We start from the raw sequence: 18,739 nt of genomic DNA on the forward strand, positions 1-18,739 counted from the left end.
TAGCCAGATTCGGAATCGACATGGCGCGTGGCAGGGGCTCATAAGTAGGGGCAATCATCTGTTAAACTCATCGTCTGATAAGTTTGGGGTCAGGTATCGGATAGCTTGGTAACCGCCTAACCAAGCGCACCCGAGGAGCCGGGCCTCCGGGCCACAGCTCCCCGCCAAACGGTGCTTGAAAAGGAGGGACTGAGGAACGGAGAGAATGGTGCCTCCTGACCCCAAACATCATGTAACAAGCACCGCTGAACGACTACACGGTACCGAGAACCGTAAATCTAGATGAGCCTCCATGTTTCAAGCTGACGGTTAAGAGCTTTTGGGCTTAGGGCAGACCTAACGAACCCTGCGGCCAGCGGCTGGCGGCTGGCGGCTTAGAGCTTTTGGGGCTTAGGGCGGATCTAAGGAACCCTGCGGCCAGCGGTGTAGAGCTTTTTGGGCTTAGGGCGGACCTAACGAACCCTACGGCCAGCGGCTGGCGGCTACCTTTTGCTCGTTTCATATACAATTCGCAGTCGCAGGCAAAACAACTAAACAGATTTTAGTCTATCTTTTACATTTGATATAGAATCTTAGTTCACTACTTTGTTAACAAAGCCAACAGACGGCTTTATGCTCTACAACAACTGAAAATCTTTAAGAAAGACTGTGACTATCCTATAGCCCGTAACATTCTTGTTTTTGTGCGTGTGGACATCCATAGCATGCGTAGTGGCGGTTATGTTGAGTTAAAGAGCAATTTACGCGAACTCGTTCGTAGTTTGTTTTATCTTTTTGAATGGCCTCAAGGAGCTCGTAGCTCGGGGCTCGTGAATGGCCGCAGTAGGTGCTCGTGGGCTCAGGTGTCCCTCTAGATCGGGTGAGCGCTCGGAGATGGTTCGGAGGAACCGCCTTCGGCAGTCACACAATTGTCGCGCCTAATTTGGGGACTTTTTGGGCTCTCCGCCGAAGAAAAGACGGCTAACAGTGCAGTGCGTTACCTATTTGGAGCGCCAGTGTTGAAAAACGCAAGACTAGTTCCAATACCGCGCGGTTAAACCAGCCTTTTTGTTTTGAAATGGCGGCTTTTTACCGGCAAACTGTCACATTTAGGCGAATGCTAAGGAAACTAGACCAAACCTAAGGCTATAATTTTCTTTATGCCTCCCTCATTATCACTTAAATCTGTCATCCTTTGTACAGTATGGTTTTAATGCTGTACAGTTAGTCAAATCAGCGACTTAAGTCAGCCTTTCGTACCTTTTCTCGAACGATTCAACACTACGATTGTGCTTGTTTTCGCCAGAGCACGCGCATGCGCATACGTTATTCAGCACTGTCGCACGGAGCACAGCCTCAGTTCAAATAGGAGAAAAAATCAATTAAATTTTACCAAACACTAACGGACAAATATCTTCCAAAAGTCTCCGTCTGTCGGTGTATCTCCCAGGTCGTCACAATTGTGTTTTACAGCCCAAATATACATGTCTCTCTCAAAGAGCGAATGGTCATACATCCTTTGATACGGAGGCCAAATGATATCTGTCTCTCCCCAGAGTCCCTTATAGTAGTGGCCAAGTGCGTCTCTGCCCCATCTCTCACACCGACCGCTTAGCATCGAGTTGTCTGTGGCGCCCCTGGTGAAGGAGCCACAGGCAGCTGGGAAGTTGTTTGTCTTCGCGGTGAAGAAGTCCACGACTGCTTTCCCCTTGCTGTCCGGGGTTGTGATGATGTGCAGAGTTCGCCCCACTTTCTGCTTGTGGCAAACGAATCGCATTTGGGTGAATGAGGTCAACTGCTGGAGTTCTCTCAATGCATCCATGGTTATGCCTAAAAGAGGGAGACATGGCCTATCAATAAGTCTTGTTTTGAAAACTGTCGTTTTTCTTGTTCGCTCGGTCAATTAGGTCTATTACATACCATATTTGTAGGGCGTACAGACACGTACAGACACGTGCCCCCCCCCCCCCCTAAAAAAAATTTAATTTAAGGAAATGACCAATGGGGGCGTGGCTTTACCCCACATACTTTTTTGTTTCTGTATTGTGCCCACCTTAACAATTTATTTTAAACAGTTGAAGAATCGTCAAATATTTTCCGTATGATACAATATGGTATGTAGTCCCGTAGCAGTTATAGTTTCGTATCACTCAGCATTTGATTTATCTTTTTCTTAATCTTTTTTTTCTTTTTTTTTTAGATTTGAAGCATCCAAAATTACCTAAATGAGATAGAGGATAAAAACTATAATTTTCTTAATCATGGTAGTCTACAGATGATTTCAAAAAAATATTGTTATGTCATTCAGTGCCACGCGACGGCTGAAGTCCTAATTCAGATCGAAGATGACAGAGGATCGTGTAATATTCTCAAAAGTCTGACGCATTGACGCCAAATTCAAACCCCAAAGCGGGAGCTATGAAATCTTCACGGGATGCGGGTTGAGGGGTCACGCCCTCATCCAGCTTCTGAATGCTCTGACTGTAACTTGTTAAAATCATGCTAATGGTTTGTTCAGAAAGTATTTATTTGGAAGCGTTTTTCATAATTGTTACTATAATGAGCGGCGTTTACTGCACAGTGAACTGAGGATGTCCTAATTTTGATACGAGTTCTCAGAAGAATGTTGTTTTTGTGTATGGGTTTTTTCTGGCTGGATGCGATATTTTCGATTTACATTGCTTGAGCCCTGTTGAGGCCACATTAGTAATAGGCCACATTTGTAATAAACTGATTTCTCATGAAAGAAACATCGTATTATATCCAAACTTCGTAGGTGCCATGAAGGTGTCATGGGGTTCGCAACCAGATGATCACGTGATATGTGACGTCATACATGACGTCATTTAAAAATAAGAAGCAAAGATAAAAGATATGTCATGATAGACACATCGTCAGGCTGTAAAACAAGATGCCATGAGAGTGTCAATGACGTGAGACAGAATGGTCACGTGATATATGACGTTATGGACGACGAAATCGAAATATTCATATCCCAAGTTGAAACATCGTCAGAAATCCAAACTCGGAAGAATATCATGTAGCTTAGGCAGGCGTTAAGGCAGGTCCAAAAGGTAGATCACGTAATGTGCGACCTCATCGATAGCGTCACCAGCAGTCGTAAACCTTTATATTAAAATTATCGGACAAAAATAATCAAAGTTCTGGTTTCGAGCTCTGCTTTTAGGCAGTGCCTTAAGTTATCTGATAAACAAAAAGAGTTTGAATTTTCTAAGAGAAAGGAAGACGTTATTCAAAATGACGTCATCGATTATGCAAACTCAAGTCGATAATGCAAACATCAAGGATCATATCTTATCCCGTAAAAGAAAGACTAATATGCTCTTGACAACAAAATGCATATTTAGTCATATCACGATAAAACAAGGGCAATTCTGATCATTAATAATAATCAACTATTATTCTCGCAATCAATGTGTTCCCAACAGTAATAGTAATTAAAAATGTTTCTTAATAAAGTAAAAAATTATTTTGACTCAATAATAATAAAACACACGCCCTATCATGTTATAAGATTGATAGCAGGTGATTACAATGATACGAGTGTCCATCTGGCATTCCATGTACGCGCCCATCTATCTCGGGTGAAAAAAATTTTTTTAGACACATACACAAGGCGTCACAATGCACGCCCTTTTAGATCGACTAAAAACTAAGCGTTTGCCCTCGACTCACTGTGTGGTGGATCTTAAAATAATATTTTTTTTGCCCAAGAGATGGGCGCGTGTATATCGGGGTTCTACTGTATCAATAACATAAATTACTCTCAGTTTGTTTGCCTTGATAAGCTTGGTTCTTGAGATATATATTTTTTTCCTTTGATGACGTCATCGATGACGTTACACTGCCTTAACATTAGTGTTGTCATACGATTGTTCCTTCATGAGATATGGATATTTTTATGACGTCATCGATAACGTCACACATCACGTGACCATCTCGTTGCACCCCCTTGATACCTACATGACACCTATCAAGTTTTATTGTCATACGTGCTTCTTTCATTGGATATGGATATTTTTGTTTTTGGTGACGTCATTGATTACGTCACATATCACGTGATCATCTGATTGCACCCCCCTTGACACCTACATGACACCTACCAAGTTTGGTTGTCGTACGATGTTGCTTTTCATAAGATATCAGATAGTTTATTACAAATGTGGCCTACCTTATTACAAATGTGGCCGTTATAACAAATGTGGCAGGTTATAACATACTCTATGGGCCTCAACAGGCCCTCCGCAAAAACGATACGGCAATTTTAATATAAAGTGATACGGAACTGCTTATCGTACTATGTACCCATTGCAAAAACCCTGGATGCGCACAATACCTAACCTGATATGTAGTGGAAACTTGAAAACTCGAACCGTTGCTAGCTCAAGGTGATTTCTTTTCCCCTTAAATCATTTTTATTTAATATTTCAACAATTGGATACTCGAATTACCTATCCGAACTATTTCCGATACCCCTTGACCCCTTGGAGGCTAGATTTACTGTAGTTAAAAACTTAGATATATCTATCTGACTGAGGTTGTAGAAAAGACAAGTTCTTATAGTGAAATCGTTTGTAAGATGCTGATGACACAATCCCTAACATTACAGGTGACCATCGAAAGTGAATAGATAAAAGATCTATCCGGAAAGATTTGTCATACCCATGTATCCCTCTCGGAACTTTGCCATTGAGCGAAAAGATTCCTCGGGCGTGAAGGTAGTGTTCCGTGAGGCCTCATATGTCAAGTTCAGCGTCATCGTCCACCCTCCTGGAAAATTTTTACATAAACATCATATACTAACGATTATTTTTTTCGGGGTCCGGTATCCATCAAATTGCGCGCTCTGATTGGCTCTCTTGAGGTCCGGTATCCTACGATCCGGACCCCGCGATAACGGACCGCTCACCTCCAAAACTGATTTGTAAAATGCCCATCAAAAACGGGATTTTTACCCCCGAGGTTATAGATCTTCAAACTAAAACGGCATTTTATTTGTTATTTTATCTAGAATCCTTAACTTTACGGAAAATCGGCTTCAAACTCACTGTGTTTTGACAATTTCCCGCCATAATGATTTTGGAACGCGCGCGACAATTTCAAGTTTGATGTAAGTTTATTTGGGATAAAAAAGGCCGCAAATCGTCTCTTCATACGAAAAAAAACGACAAAATCACTCTGGAATTTACCTGCATAACATATCCACATTCAAAAGAAGTCCCTTAGTGAATATATCTTATCGAACAAACAGTGTGTAAAATAGATATTACCGTCTCTTTTTGTAGGTCCCAAAAATTGAAAACGCATGACCAAATTTTGCTACAGCACTCACGTCACTTTAACCTTACCACCACCGTTTCCACACGTCCCTTCAAACATACCATCCCCCCCTCCCCACACCTCCCTTCAAACATACCATCCCCCCTCCCCACACAACACTCCAAGCATACCATCTCCCCTCCCCACACGTCTTTCCAAACATACCATCCCCCCTCCCCACACGACACTCCAAGCATACCATCTCCCCTCCCCACACGTCTTTCCAAACATACCATCCCCCCCTCCCCACACCTCCCTTCAAACATACCATTCCCCCTCCCCACACGTCACTCCAAACATACCATCTCCCCTCCCCACACGTCTTTCCAAACATATACCATCCCCCCTCCCCCTCACAAACACGCACACGCAACACCCTCTGAAAACAATCCTGAATCCTACCCTGCAGCTGCCAATTATTATATGATGTACCTTCTTCGTCCGCCATATCGCAATATACAGGGAATGCCGATCCTGTCTTTTCCGGGTCGATGTAGTACTTCCCACTTCCGCAGCTCCTTCCTTGGTCCATGATATCTTTGCATGACAAACCTGGCGGCTCTGAATGATAAAATAACATGTGCGTAAGATCCTTATCGTAACTGGTCTTTTCTGCACTTTAGAGGATGAGCTATAGATGTCCGTAAATAGCATAATCGCACAAAAATTTTCCCTATGCTTTGCGCGTTCCGCAATTACATAAGCCCTTTGTAGAAATAAAACTATAAAAGCCAAACCTAAATTGGAAGCAAGAAACAAAATGCACCCCTTGAAAATCAGATGCATGTTAAGAAATTAACTTTCAGCCCAAATAAATTTGGATAACTGGAAGTTTAAAAATCTGGACGAGCATACCAATCTTTATCTTGGACTAAACCAATTTCCCATCAATAAAGTGCAAAAACGGATAAGAACGGATAAGAAGTCGCACAGCACGATTTTCATAGAAACAATAAGGGGGATTACGTTCGGTTAAGTTTTCACGAGTTTTATTTAATTATATACAGTAACTAGAGATTTCTTTCCGAGTAGCGTTAAATATGTATGCCATCAAGGATGTTTTCTTTGTAAAATGTCATCCAGTGAAAACCTTCTATGGCAACCCTAGGTGTACTTGAGTTATTAATATCGATATACTAATAAATTCTTAGAGTTTTTACGAAGCTTTCATATATTAAAATGTTTTGATTGCAGATGTGTCTTTCGCTTGATGAATAATAAATGGGTCACAGATAAAAATGCGTGCACTTAAGGCTAAGTTCAAAAGTCGCATTATCCATGAGCCGTATTCAATGCAAATGCGTGCAAATAAAGATAAAACAATCGGCTCGATTCATTTGCATGAACTTATATTGAATACGGCTCATGGATAATACGACGTTTGAACTTAGCCTAAGGGGTGTTTTTGGTTAGTCTTAAAGCCGCATTATCACCATTTTTACTTTCGAAGGTCCGACGGAAACCTCAACCGTTAAAAGACAATAGAATCTATTAGAACCAGCGCTATTTAACAAGCCATCCGCTCTAAATTTTCACTGTTTAGCGTTGTTTTTAGTAATACTTAATTCAATAGAGAATGGCTACAAGTGCCATTAGGGTCATACAAGATATTTACAGCACCTTCACAATGTCTCCCTGTGTACCCAGCATGACATGCACACGTATAATTGTCGTCATGGTAACGTGCTTGGCAGCTGCCGTTATTCAGGCAAGGTTGGAAAAAGCAGCGGGTCTGTAAAGATCATATAAAAAAATCTTCAGTTGTAACTCATGGTCATACAAACCTATCCGCGCCTTAGCAGCTTAGAGATTTTCAAAAGTTTGACTGTGTTTTCTTTTAAGTGCATATCGCTTTTCTGCATTGTGACTTTCTTTTGATTAACATTCTGATGACTTACGCCTAAAAATTGTTTTTTTTTTTTCACAATTAACAGCTTTTAAATCAAACTTTTTTCCTAGCTAAGAGCCGTAAGGACATAACTTTCCATAATTATTCAATTGTGACATATTTCACAACAATAACCAGGCTGGCCCGGATCTCATGACAACAAAAAACATATCCGGGGCTAAAAAAGCAGAAATAATAAAAAATCTTGATCATAAAATGACTTACATCAATACTATAGTGGGTCCAGCTTGTGTTTGTCTGTATTTTTGAGGACGAGTTATAGATGTCGGTAGATAGTACCTCGCACAAAAACTTGGATCTGCCGTCAGACGTTTTCTCGAGGTTCAGCGAAAAGCAAGAGTCATTTCGCAGACACGCCAAAACACACGCGCCTGGTCTTTCCACCGTCAATGTTAGTTTTTCTGACACATTCAAGAATTTGTTGCTGTGTTTACGGAATTTCCCAAGACTTTTGGCATTTCTCCTATTAAGGCTATTTGAGGCAAGAAATATCTCCGCATTTACTGACAATAAGTATGACAACTGGACAATAATGTAGCACGATAATGCTGCATCCATCTCTTTGGCAGCTTTTCTTTATTTTCAGGTAGAAACGTTGAACTATGTGTTACTAGGTACCTTAACTTAACCAATGAACGATCAACTTGAAGCATTTGTCATCAAAAGCCCCCCTTTGATTCTCGGATTTCCCACCGTTTAGGATAATGCGTACTACACAATCGACTCGGTAGTTCACTCTGCAACTATACCATTGCACCTGTCAGGACATAGATATTGTAAGGATTCTTCAAAATACGTATCTAGCCCAGCCCCTTGCGCATGAATTCCTTTAGTTTGCCGTGAGGGGCTGGGGAGACGTACCAACTATTACTGACTACAGGAAACCCTATTAGAAACCCGTGTAAGGAGGCTTGGGACTAGGCTGGTACATATATAGTTCCATTTTTGAGTAACTAGTTTAATTGGAAAAAATATATATAACTCCAAAATGGTGGTAGCGGCTATGAAAAGTCGCTTGGAAAAGGGGTAAGGAAAACAGTCACTAGGATATAAAATGGATCGAAATCGAAATGGAGCAACACTGATTTAGCTAAAACCTTTAAAAGAAAAAGTCGACAACAACGCAGATTTATGTTTTTTAGAACGATATTTCGGCAGGCCAATACCTGCCTTCTTCAGCTTATACGCCGGTTAAAGCCACCGTCAGTGTCAGCGCGAGCTATCAGTGTGGCTTCTCTTGCTGCCAGTAGCCATCAGAAAAGCGAGCTCAATCAATTTGGGTTTCCCTTGGAACGAGCCGGAAACATACATTGCAATATACCACTCTTGCATTGGTTAATTTCCTTTACATTCAGCTGTAGGTCTTTTTGTCCCATTTCTTTTATTGAGTTGTTGCATCAAACGGGAGGCCTGTGCTCCCAGTAATTGATTAATCATCCGCTGTCCAGAAAAATATATCGTGGACGCACTTCCCTCTCCGCCCGGAAAATTGTTTCCTTTTCCCTACGTAGTTCATGTCACACACACGGTGTGATTTTATGATCGCCATATAAGTATGCGTGCGCCCGAGTAAAGGGCCGAAGCCTTATTAGACCGGTAAGTGAACCTTATAAAGACATTAGTGAGTGCTTTCTTGAGTAAAATATGGTTTGTTTTGGGTAAAACCACGAACATCGCGTCTATGTGAAGTGGGTGTGTCGAATATTTTGTAAGTTGAGATGTCTTTTGCTGGCTCGTTTTGGCCGTAATCTCAGGTTATACGCCATATTTTCATATATCAACGTGTTTGTAAGCTAATTTATTATATTTATTGTCCGTTGTTGTGCATTTTGACTTATTTTTTACGGGTTTGTACGATATGTATGTCGCTATTTCTGCTTTCGCTTTGAAACTTTGCTCGTGGGGAGGGGAGGGAGGGAAAGAGCGAGGAAATAGCAAATGTTTCATGATAGTTAAATATGGTCCACTCTTTTGGAGTCTCTAGAATGAAAAAAATCATTCAAATTCTTTCCACACATCCATTTAACTTGACCAACAGATTCTTTAGCCAGTTAAAATTGGCTAGTTGAGTAGTAAAGAAGGCAGAGTTATAGAATTTTTGTGTATTTGGATAGAAAAGGTTTAAATCTAGATGGGTCTTGTCCCTGTTTACTGGAGTTTAAAGAATGGCTTAGAAATTATTTGCCAATTTCAAACCATACCAATGTCACAGAATTACTGCTGCCCACAATGCATTTATCTCCCATGTAGTTCTTTATTTTCTAGATTTCTTTAAGTAAAAGGTTATGCAGACTTTAACAATAAATGATTTCTTTCGTTCAGGAATTATGGCCTCTGACTCCCACCGCGAGAACTTCCTGCGCCTTTTGCAACTGCTGATAGAGGGGGGTACGACAGCACTGAGAACATACTTTGATGCCATCCACCCCCCTGCCACCCTTGCAGGGGTTCTCGCCGCCAAGCACAGTCAACTCCAAAACTTGTACAAGAAAGGCATCATAAATTCTTCCCAATGGCCATTGCTTTATCCTCCAAGTGGAAATCCTGATTCTAAGCTATTTGATATAACTCTGCTGACCATGTTACTAAGAAATATCTGTGGAATCCTGACTCCCACTGATCCATTCTGGAGTACTTACCCACCTGACACAGATAACTCTGATAAGGCTCATTTAGTGAGGATACGGATGTTGAGAAATGAATTTGGCCATCGCACCACTATCACTATCAATGATTCTGACTTTGAGGCCTATTGGCAGAAGATCTCAGATGCACTGGTGTCCCTTGGGGCCGAAAAGGCTGAGATTGGTGAAATGAAAACAAGGCCCCAGGGAACCAAGGATTATCATGGGACTCTTCAAAGATGGATTCACTGTGACTTACAAGAGCTGAAAATGGAATCTGAAAAAGTGCAGAATATGGGTATGTAAGGCTTAGTGCAAGGGGCAGGGGCTGTCTGGAAAGGAAACTTTGTCTAACCTTATCAATATACTAAGATACACAAAACATAAATTATGTTCGATAAAATTATTCTTTTTCTGAAGTCGTATTTTGAAATTACGTTTGCAAATTGATTGGTTTTATCGATAGAATATGAAATTATACCTTAATTGACATTGGGTGACATTGAATTGTCATTGAATTTCTTGTTACACAGCAATCCTTCTCAAGGATTTCCAAATATCGTCACAGCTGTCACAGTTGTGATATCCAGGGGGTTGGTCTTGGTTTTTGCTAAGGGAAAGGGGGGGGGGGGGAGGGTGAGCCAATGGTTATTCCATCATGATTTTTAATTCTTGTAACCAAACCGCAATGCAAACACAATGCAATATATAAAAAGCAGTCCATACACATATTTTTGTCAGGTGATAGTTTGATACACCTTGAGTAGAATATAAAACTCTCTTTTGTATCCTTGGAGTAAAAAAAAGGTTTAAATATGGTGAAGTTGGGAACTGTGAAATCTGCACTCTTAGTGGGGAAGTGTGAAATCTGCCCTCTTAGCGGGGAACTGTGAAATCTGCCCTCTTAGTGGGGAACTGTGAAATCTGCATTCTTAGGGGGGAACTGTGAAATCTGACCTCTTAGCGGAGAACTGTGAAATCTGCACTCTTAGCGGGGAACTGTGAAATCTGCACTCTTAGCGGGGAACTGTGAAATCTGCACTCTTAGTGGGGAACTGTGAAATCTGCACTCTTAGCGGGGAACTGTGAAATCTGCACTCTTAGCGGGGACATGTGAATTCTGCACTCTTAGTGGGGAACTGTGAAATCTGCACTCTTAGCGGGGAACTGTGAAATCTGCACTCTTAGTGGGGAACTGTGAAATCTGCACTCTTAGCGGGGAACTGTGAAATCTGCACTCTTAGCGGGGACATGTGAATTCTGCACTCTTAGTGGGGAACTGTGAAATCTGCACTCTTAGCGGGGACATGTGAAATCTGCACTCTTAGCGGGGAACTGTGAAATCTGCACTCTTAGCGGGGACATGTGAAATCTGCACTCTTAGCGGGGAACTGTGAAATCTGTACTCTTAGGGGGGTCTGTGGGCATGCTACCTCTGGAAGATTTTGAAAGCTTGGAAATGCTGGAAATTGCTATTTTCAGCTCATTCTTTGTAGTGTCTCCCTGCTCTTTTCTAACTTAACAATTAGTGTTATAAACACATTTTACTTTGCAGCCCAAGGAGAGGGGGGAGGGAGGTTAGCACCCTTGTAAACCTATTACTCTACAAGTGTCTGTCTCTCCTGCTCTGTCTTCTGCTGACTGATGGCTAAATGTATCGAAGTGTCCTGCCCCAGTCAATGTTCTTACAGAAAGTTGTCTTTGTTGTTCCAGGTGGGAAGGTGAATAGTAAGGATGCCGATGGGGGTGTGGCCAAAAAAATGGATGAGGTGACTGAGAAAATGTCTGAATTATCATCTACTACTGAAAAAGCTACTGGGGATATTCAACAGCACATGTCTGAACTGTCAGCTGAAGTCACATGTAAAAGTGATTCAAATACAGAAAAGATTGTGTCTGAAGTTAAAGGTGATTTGAAAGAAATTAAAGAAAAGATTGTGTCTGCAATAGCCTCACTCCAAGTTGAATCACCAAGTAAGCGAAACAGCGTTCTTTCCTTTTTCTGCTCACATGTTCATCAATGATGTAGAATTCATTTTAGACTATTATACTCTGTTCCCGTCAGTGTGTTAACAGCAAGGTGTTGTTTCAGGTCGGAAGATAGAGAGCAAAGATGCGGCCACTATAACTGAGGAAGACAAGGCTGCATCTATGAGGTAAATCCACATTATCTTTTATGTAAAAGATACACAAAAGGGCAATTAAAAAGAAAAGATTTAGCCAGAGACTGCTAGGAATTTCTAGAGCACATCGATTAAAAGCTCTAGATTCCTATATTGAAAATTGCCATTTATAGCCAAATTCGTTGTTGCAGGACCTCCCAGAATCCGGCAATAGCGCGTATTCAATCAAACTAAACAATCAAACCAGACAAACTGCCCCCAAAGCTTTTGTCTGACTACGCGCTATTCCTAACTGAGACAAGGATTTTGGATTCGTCGTGGTAGGGCAACAATGAATTTGGTTGCAATATTTCGAAAGGGCCTTAAAAGCAGAGGTCTATACTTCTGTGTGTAAATTTGTCATACCATTGTGTGTGTTTAGGGAATTTTTTTCTTTCTCCAAACAAAGTGATGTTGCCAACTTTTTTTCATACATACCATAATCATGTTTTTTTATTGGGTCACCATGTGTGCACTTGTGGGAATTTCTGATATTTCTTTCTCCAATCAAATAAAGTGATGTTGCCAACTTTTTTTCATACATACCATAATCATGTTTTTTTATTGGGTCACCATGTGTGCACTTGTGGGAATTTCTGATATTTCTTTCTCCAATCAAATAAAGTGATGTCGCCAACTTTTTTTCATACATACCATAATCATGTTTTTTTATTGGGTCACCATGTGTGCACTTGTGGGAATTTCTGATATTTCTTTCTCCAATCAAATAAAGTGATGTCGCCAACTTTTTTTCATACATACCATAATCATGTTTTTTTATTGGGTCACCATGTGTGCACTTGTGGGAATTTCTGATATTTCTTTCTCCAATCAAATAAAGTGATGTTGCCAACTTTTTTTCATACATACCATAATCATGTTTTTTTATTGGGTCACCATGTGTGCACTTGTGGGAATTTCTGATATTTCTTTCTCCAATCAAATAAAGTGATGTTGCCAACTTTTTTTCATACATACCATAATCATGTTTTTTTATTGGGTCACCATGTGTGCACTTGTGGGAATTTCTGATATTTCTTTCTCCAATCAAATAAAGTGATGTTGCCAACTTTTTTTCATACATACCATAATCATGTTTTTTTATTGGGTCCCCACGTGTGTGCTTGGGGGAATTTCTGATATTTTTTTTAACCTGAGTATCAGGCCCTCCTTTGTTTCTATCGCCCCGGCGAGAAACAATTCTCCAACTTTTGAAAAAAAAAATCCTCTGATACTCAGGCTAATATTTCTTTCTCCAAACAAATAAAGTGATGCCGGCAACTTTGCTTTGTTACAAGATGGTGGTAACCTTGTTTGTTTATGTGTTAGTTTTAAATGTACAGTACATTACCTTACTTGTATTAGTTTGTTCAAACCCAGGTCATCAGGCTCAGATGATAAAGATCCCCCAATGAAAAAAGGTAAATATCTTAATTTAAAATTTCATTACTTTATACAGTATTTAAAAAAGTAAGCTCTGTACTTTGGCTTTTCAAAGCCATTAAAATCTCAAATATGTTTACTTGAATATGAAGGTTAGATGTGATAAGGGGCAAGGAGTCTCACTTTTAATAAGTCCTGATCTCTCCCATGTGTTATGTTTTATCCCAAATTAGTCACCACTACAAAGACCTCAAACCTTGCCGTCTACAGGTTATTCTCAGTCATGATATTTTAGTGATGCAAAAGGTGAAATGTTGGCAACAGAGATACTGAGGGGTTGTTTAGGCTTTGGATTACACACTAACTGGGTATAGAGAAAAAATAATGAAACTGAATTTTAGATCAGAAAACAATGAGTCTGTCAGACTTACATGTCATTTGCAATGTTCTGAGGTTTCATTTTTTTTCTGTTGTCTATTTTTCATTTTCATGCCAATGCTTTTAGAATTTAGAAACATACAACTATTTGCGACCCATTTGATGAGAGGTTTCTATCTAGATTTCCCTGCTAGCAGAGGCCTCTTTTCTCTGTATTTCGCTGGGCTGGAGTTCGCGAGGAAAAGATACCTCTGCCATGGGTCGAAACTGTCTCTGTTTCGCATGCGTTAGCGTTAATAAGCGACCGACGTGCCAAAACCAGTACCATCGCGCGAAAGCTGTCAATATGCTAATATACTTTGCATGGGTTTAGTCGGAAATCATGAATCAAACTCCGGTTAGTTCTCCTCTCCGAAAAAAAGAACAAAACTGTTCAATTTCAATCACCTAAAACGTCACTAAAAAGATTGAACAACGAACGCAGCAAAGACGAGTTTTGTCTTGTTTGTGGGATTAATTTTAAGACATCTGGGCAGGCGAGTTTCTTCAATGTAAATATCGCACAGTTGGATTCGAAGAAAATGTTACAAAACTTTTTGGTAAACTTAGATCAGCTATTCCCAGAAGAATATGCAAAACCTGTAAACGGAAGATTGACTCGTTAGTCAAAAGAGAGAAAATTCTGAATGAAGATAAGGCATTGAATGGCTTCTTTTATAATTCGTCGCGTGATATTTCTACGGAGGACGCCGTTTCGAATGCGGGCTTATTATCCCGCAGCGGATATACGTTTTATGCATGCGCTAGTCATTGTGGGCTCAAATAGTGGCCAGTAATTAATGAACGGAGCATGCGCTCTGGATCTCGTCCACGATCGTGGACGGCGGTTTGATCAAACGAACTTGCGACCCATGGCAGAGGTATCTTTTCCTCGCGAACTCCAGCACAGCGAAATACAGAGAAAAGAGGCCTCTGCTAGCAGGGAATATCTAGATCTGCTCTGTGTCTAATTGATGGCATTTTTGTTTGTTTTAGTGATTCAAGACTTTGTTAAGTATCTTCATCAGAGGTACACCACAGGTGAAGATATATCAATAGAGCCACTTGAAGACATGGGTGACGGCAACTTCACGCTAGAGAACATGTTCACAGAGCTGGAGATCACCAAGAAAGACACCGAAATCAAGGTGCCGATGTATGACATCTTTACTGCTAGTGAACCATCCAAGACGGTACGGAGTGTTCTCCTGGAGGGGGAATCTGGGGTGGGCAAGACCACCTTTTGCCAAAAACTTGCTTACGACTGGGCAAAGGGGGCCTTGCCCAAGTCTTTCCCCCAGGTGGAAATACTCCTCTCTCTTAAATCAAAAGAAATGAGCGGTGGTGGCTTATGGAAAGCCATTAGCGAGCAGCTCGTTCCTGAGGAAACTAATGACGATGAGAGAGAGGAGTTATTCCACTATTTAAAAGAGAACCAAGAAAAGGTCTTGATTATTTTAGACGGTTATGATGAATTGCCCTCACATGCGAGTGTCAAAGAGAGCATAAATAAGGTAGTGAGCAAGGAAGCTTTGCCTTTCTCCTATACTCTCATAACAAGTAGACCAGAGAAGAGGCTAAGTAAGTATTTTATAGGGGGCAATGTGCTACAAGTCAAGGGGTTACATGATGTAGCTAGTTACGTTAGTAATTTCTTTAATTCTGTTGAGGAATATGTTGAATTTCCTTTAGAGCGCATTTCAAAAGGAATATTTAATTTGGACTTATCAAATCCGCTTACATTAGTACTGTTCTGTTTATGTTACAAAGAGTACTTTCAGACTAGCCAGGAAAAAGGTTTCCTAGAAGGCATGACCCTTAGAGAACTGTACGAAAAGATAGTGAACTCACGAATCAGGAGAAACTCTGAAAAGCTTAACCGCGACTTAGATGAAGAGGAAATCCAAGAGCTGATTTTAAAAATAGGGAAAATTGCTTTCGATGCCCTTAAAGGTAACACCGTAACTTTCTCTATTAGTAAAACATCACAACACCTCATCAACGAAGGATTTTTTGTCAGGCAAAAATCGCTTAGTGTATTTAGACCAGTGGAGACGTTTGCATTTTCCCACCAGTCCTTCCAGGAATATTTCTGTGCCGCATATTTAGCGAGCAGACTTGGGCAAGGAGTTGTTGAACCTGAAGTAATTGGTGATCTGCGTTTATTTGATTGCGTTGATTGCTATAGCCTCGCTGCGATGGTGGGTAGTAATGCAGTGAATGTTGTTGAATCTCTTGCTCGGAAAGTTTCTGAATTTCCACCACAAGGTATTCCTATTTGTGATGATGATATTGGCTCTAACGCTCTTCAATTGCTGTGTCAGTGTCTTGTGGAATGCAAAAAAGTAGCAAGCGAATTTGTCAATTTGTTAAAAAACGTGTACCAGTTTTTACCGTGTAGAGTTTCTGTTTATTCTGATCGTTCGTCCACACTGTTAGGACTGTCATATTTGTTATCTCAAGATTTGACTTATTTTGAGAGCCTGCAAGCAATTAGTTGTGTCAGCGGTTCGCGTCCTCTTAGTGACCTTACTATCATTACAGTTTTATTAAAATAGCAAAGATATTGGTATGGCAACTGTGATTCCTGGTCAGTTAACAGAAGTGTTAGCCGCTTCTTCATCGGTTCAAAAGCTCTACATCGTGTTCGAGGCGTTCCCATTTCATGATGGAAATTTTGAAAAAGCCATGGCTAATGTGCTATCACGTAACACATCTTTGCGGTATCTCCGTCTGTGGTGTATCTTCGATGAGCCCGAGTACGAGATGGGGACGAGTTTATTCAAATCTCTGAAGAACAACTCAACACTGTCAGCAATTCACATTCATTTCAATAGCTTAGGTGATGCATGTGCAAGCGAGCTCGCCAAGGTCTTAGTAGTTAACACTAGTCTCAATGTTGTTTATATTGGTGGTGAGTATTTAGGGGATGCTGGTGTTGCAAGTATTGCTGAAGCATTGATGGTCAATACAACGGTACGAGCTCTCGGGATAAGAGGTGATAACATGACGCCTGAAGCAGGACGAGCATTGGGTGAAATGTTTAGACACAACACTACTATCACTTGCCTTTCACTATTTCATGGTAAAATTGGTTATTCCGGTGCACTGTGTATCGCTTCTGGTTTTTCGCAAAACACAACACTCGAAAAGATTCAAATAGAAAATGCTGGTATAGGTGCCACCGGCGTTTCGGCTTTAGCAAAAGTCATTCAAAATGCTACGCATTTAGATTTGTCAAGGAACATTATAGGTACAAAAGGAGCAAAAGCTATTGCTAAAGTTATAGAAAACAGTTGCAAGCTCAAATATCTACGTATTGATCGTTGTAATATAGATGTGCTTGGTGTGAGAGATATTGCTAAAGCCTTGTCAAAAAACACAAATCTAGAGGAACTGTCCGTAGCTTGTGCTGGTATAGATGACGAAGGAATGTGTGAGCTCGCCCGGTCTGTGGCTAAAAATAAATCCCTGCAGGTTCTTATCATCACCTACAATAACATCAGCGAGGTAGGTAAGCGGGCTATAATTGAGGCATGTGCGGAGAGTCAGTCGCTAAACCACCTGTTCCACGAGAACGACCCGATTCTCAACACATGCCTCAAGCCTCACTCGGTGTGTCTCCGCAGCCGTGAATTCTTCTATCGATTCTTGTTTTCTAGTTCCTTGCAGGGTTTTACCTTAAAATTCCCAGAGTACAAACAATACGAGCAAGGTTAGACAGTAAAGTTCAGGATTTCGTTATAGCTTTAGAGAGATATGCTCGTGAACGATTTGGTATTTAGTTGCAGCTATCGTCTTGTCTTATCGCGTGACGTAGAGGGGATATGCGGGATATTTTTGTTTCCCGAAAATCGCATGAGGCATTTTATATATTCACGGCCAATAAAATGACCTCAAAGCTTATCACTTTTAGATGATTGTAGATGGTCTAAATGAAAATGGTTCCCTTGGTTTACGTTTTTTTATGTTTTTTTTTCTTCTTTTTTTGCGGCGCTTTATCGAGTGGAATTTATTAGTGATGTTTTTCACCTCCTTATAATGGTAGTATATTTTCCTTTGATGAGGTATTCCTCGACAGTATATCTGTAAAAAGCATGTTTTTAAACAAAACAAAAGTTAGAACGGTTAAGATTAAAATAAGCGCTGGCCCAAGAGACCATTTACATTTATACACTTTTTCAACTTCTTCAATCTTTTCATCTTCATGTTTTTGCAGAACTTTATTGAGTAGATAACTTAGTTGATTTGTGATGTTTTGCGCCTTATTATAATGGCCCGAAAAAAAAAACGAGTTTCTTTTTAAACCTGTGAACGAATGTGATAAAAAGAAAACACGAAATGGAATAATGACACCACAAAAAGGTGTAATATTGCTATGGTGTACTTCACGGGTTCATGAAAGCCTCTCTAGTAGCACTGTTAATGATATTCATTTCTTTATACCTGCCTCACAATGACGGCATGGAGTTTTTCTTTACTTTCCCTTCACTTTTGGAAGTAAAAATGCTATGGCGCTTTGTCAAGTATATTTATCACTGTAGCAAGTGTTTTTACTGTACCTAATGTAAATATTATCTGAATAAAAGAAAAAGAACTAATGGCACCGTTTTGCTTATGTTTATTGCTGAAGACCAGAAGCCTATGGAAGTTTTGAGAGGGGGTCATCATCTAGTTCTCAGGGGAGGGAGAGTGATATTACCTCTACCTTTATAAAACGGCCGCGGACAACCTTTTCTAGTCCCGAATGTCTTATTTACTGTTACTTTTACCTTTATTTAGCGGCCGCGGACACCCTTTTCGGGTCCCGAATGTGTTATTTACTGTTACTTCTACCTTTATTATGCGACCGCAGACACCCTTTTCCAGTCCCGAATGTGTTATTTACTGTTACTTCTACCCTTATTAAGCGGCCGCGGGTGGTT

At 40.5% G+C, this 18,739-nt stretch overlaps 2 protein-coding genes across 3 annotated transcripts; one reads left to right on the forward strand and one right to left on the reverse strand.

The window, feature by feature from the left end:
• Positions 1–771: 771 nt before the first annotated feature.
• LOC5516144 lies at positions 772–7,982 on the reverse strand. 2 transcript variants are annotated; one of them, XM_001636190.3, is made up of 5 exons: positions 7,433–7,979; positions 6,940–7,051; positions 5,752–5,880; positions 4,663–4,770; positions 772–1,809 (listed from the first exon to the last, which is right to left on the reverse strand). In XM_001636190.3, the coding sequence occupies exons 1-5, from the start codon at positions 7,784–7,786 to the stop codon at positions 1,379–1,381; spliced, it is 1,134 nt and encodes a 377-aa protein (XP_001636240.3). In that variant the 5' UTR covers positions 7,787–7,979; the 3' UTR covers positions 772–1,378. The 2 variants fall into 2 exon arrangements, with proteins under 2 accessions (XP_001636240.3, XP_032241761.2); XM_032385870.2 differs by lacking the exon at positions 4,663–4,770 and having other exon boundaries at positions 7,433–7,982.
• A 713-nt stretch (positions 7,983–8,695) lies between these two features.
• LOC116620245 (protein NLRC3) lies at positions 8,696–18,415 on the forward strand. Its single transcript, XM_048726636.1, is given in 7 exon segments — positions 8,696–8,824; positions 9,551–10,150; positions 11,566–11,826; positions 11,945–12,008; positions 13,395–13,435; positions 14,811–16,369; positions 16,371–18,415. Coding segments are annotated over 6 exon segments (3,684 nt in total). The 5' UTR covers positions 8,696–8,824; positions 9,551–9,555; the 3' UTR covers positions 17,535–18,415.
• Positions 18,416–18,739: the final 324 nt, after the last annotated feature.

The sequence above is a fragment of the Nematostella vectensis genome, chromosome 4 (assembly GCF_932526225.1).
Source record: "Nematostella vectensis chromosome 4, jaNemVect1.1, whole genome shotgun sequence".
NCBI classification, from domain to species: Eukaryota; Metazoa; Cnidaria; class Anthozoa; order Actiniaria; family Edwardsiidae; genus Nematostella; species Nematostella vectensis.

What these genes read in the sequence shown, in the direction of transcription:
- LOC5516144 (XM_001636190.3), bottom strand. Translation starts at nt 7,786, where the DNA reads ATGGATGCAGCATTATCGTGCTACATTATTGTCCAGTTGTCATACTTA. An exon ending in CGATATGGCGGACGAAGAAG is followed by an intron (nt 4,771 to 5,751) that starts GTACATCATATA and finishes AAAATTTTCCAG; the next exon opens with GAGGGTGGACGATGACGCTG. An exon ending in GTTCCGAGAGGGATACATGG is followed by an intron (nt 1,810 to 4,662) that starts GTATGACAAATC and finishes TCCCTCTTTTAG; the next exon opens with GCATAACCATGGATGCATTG.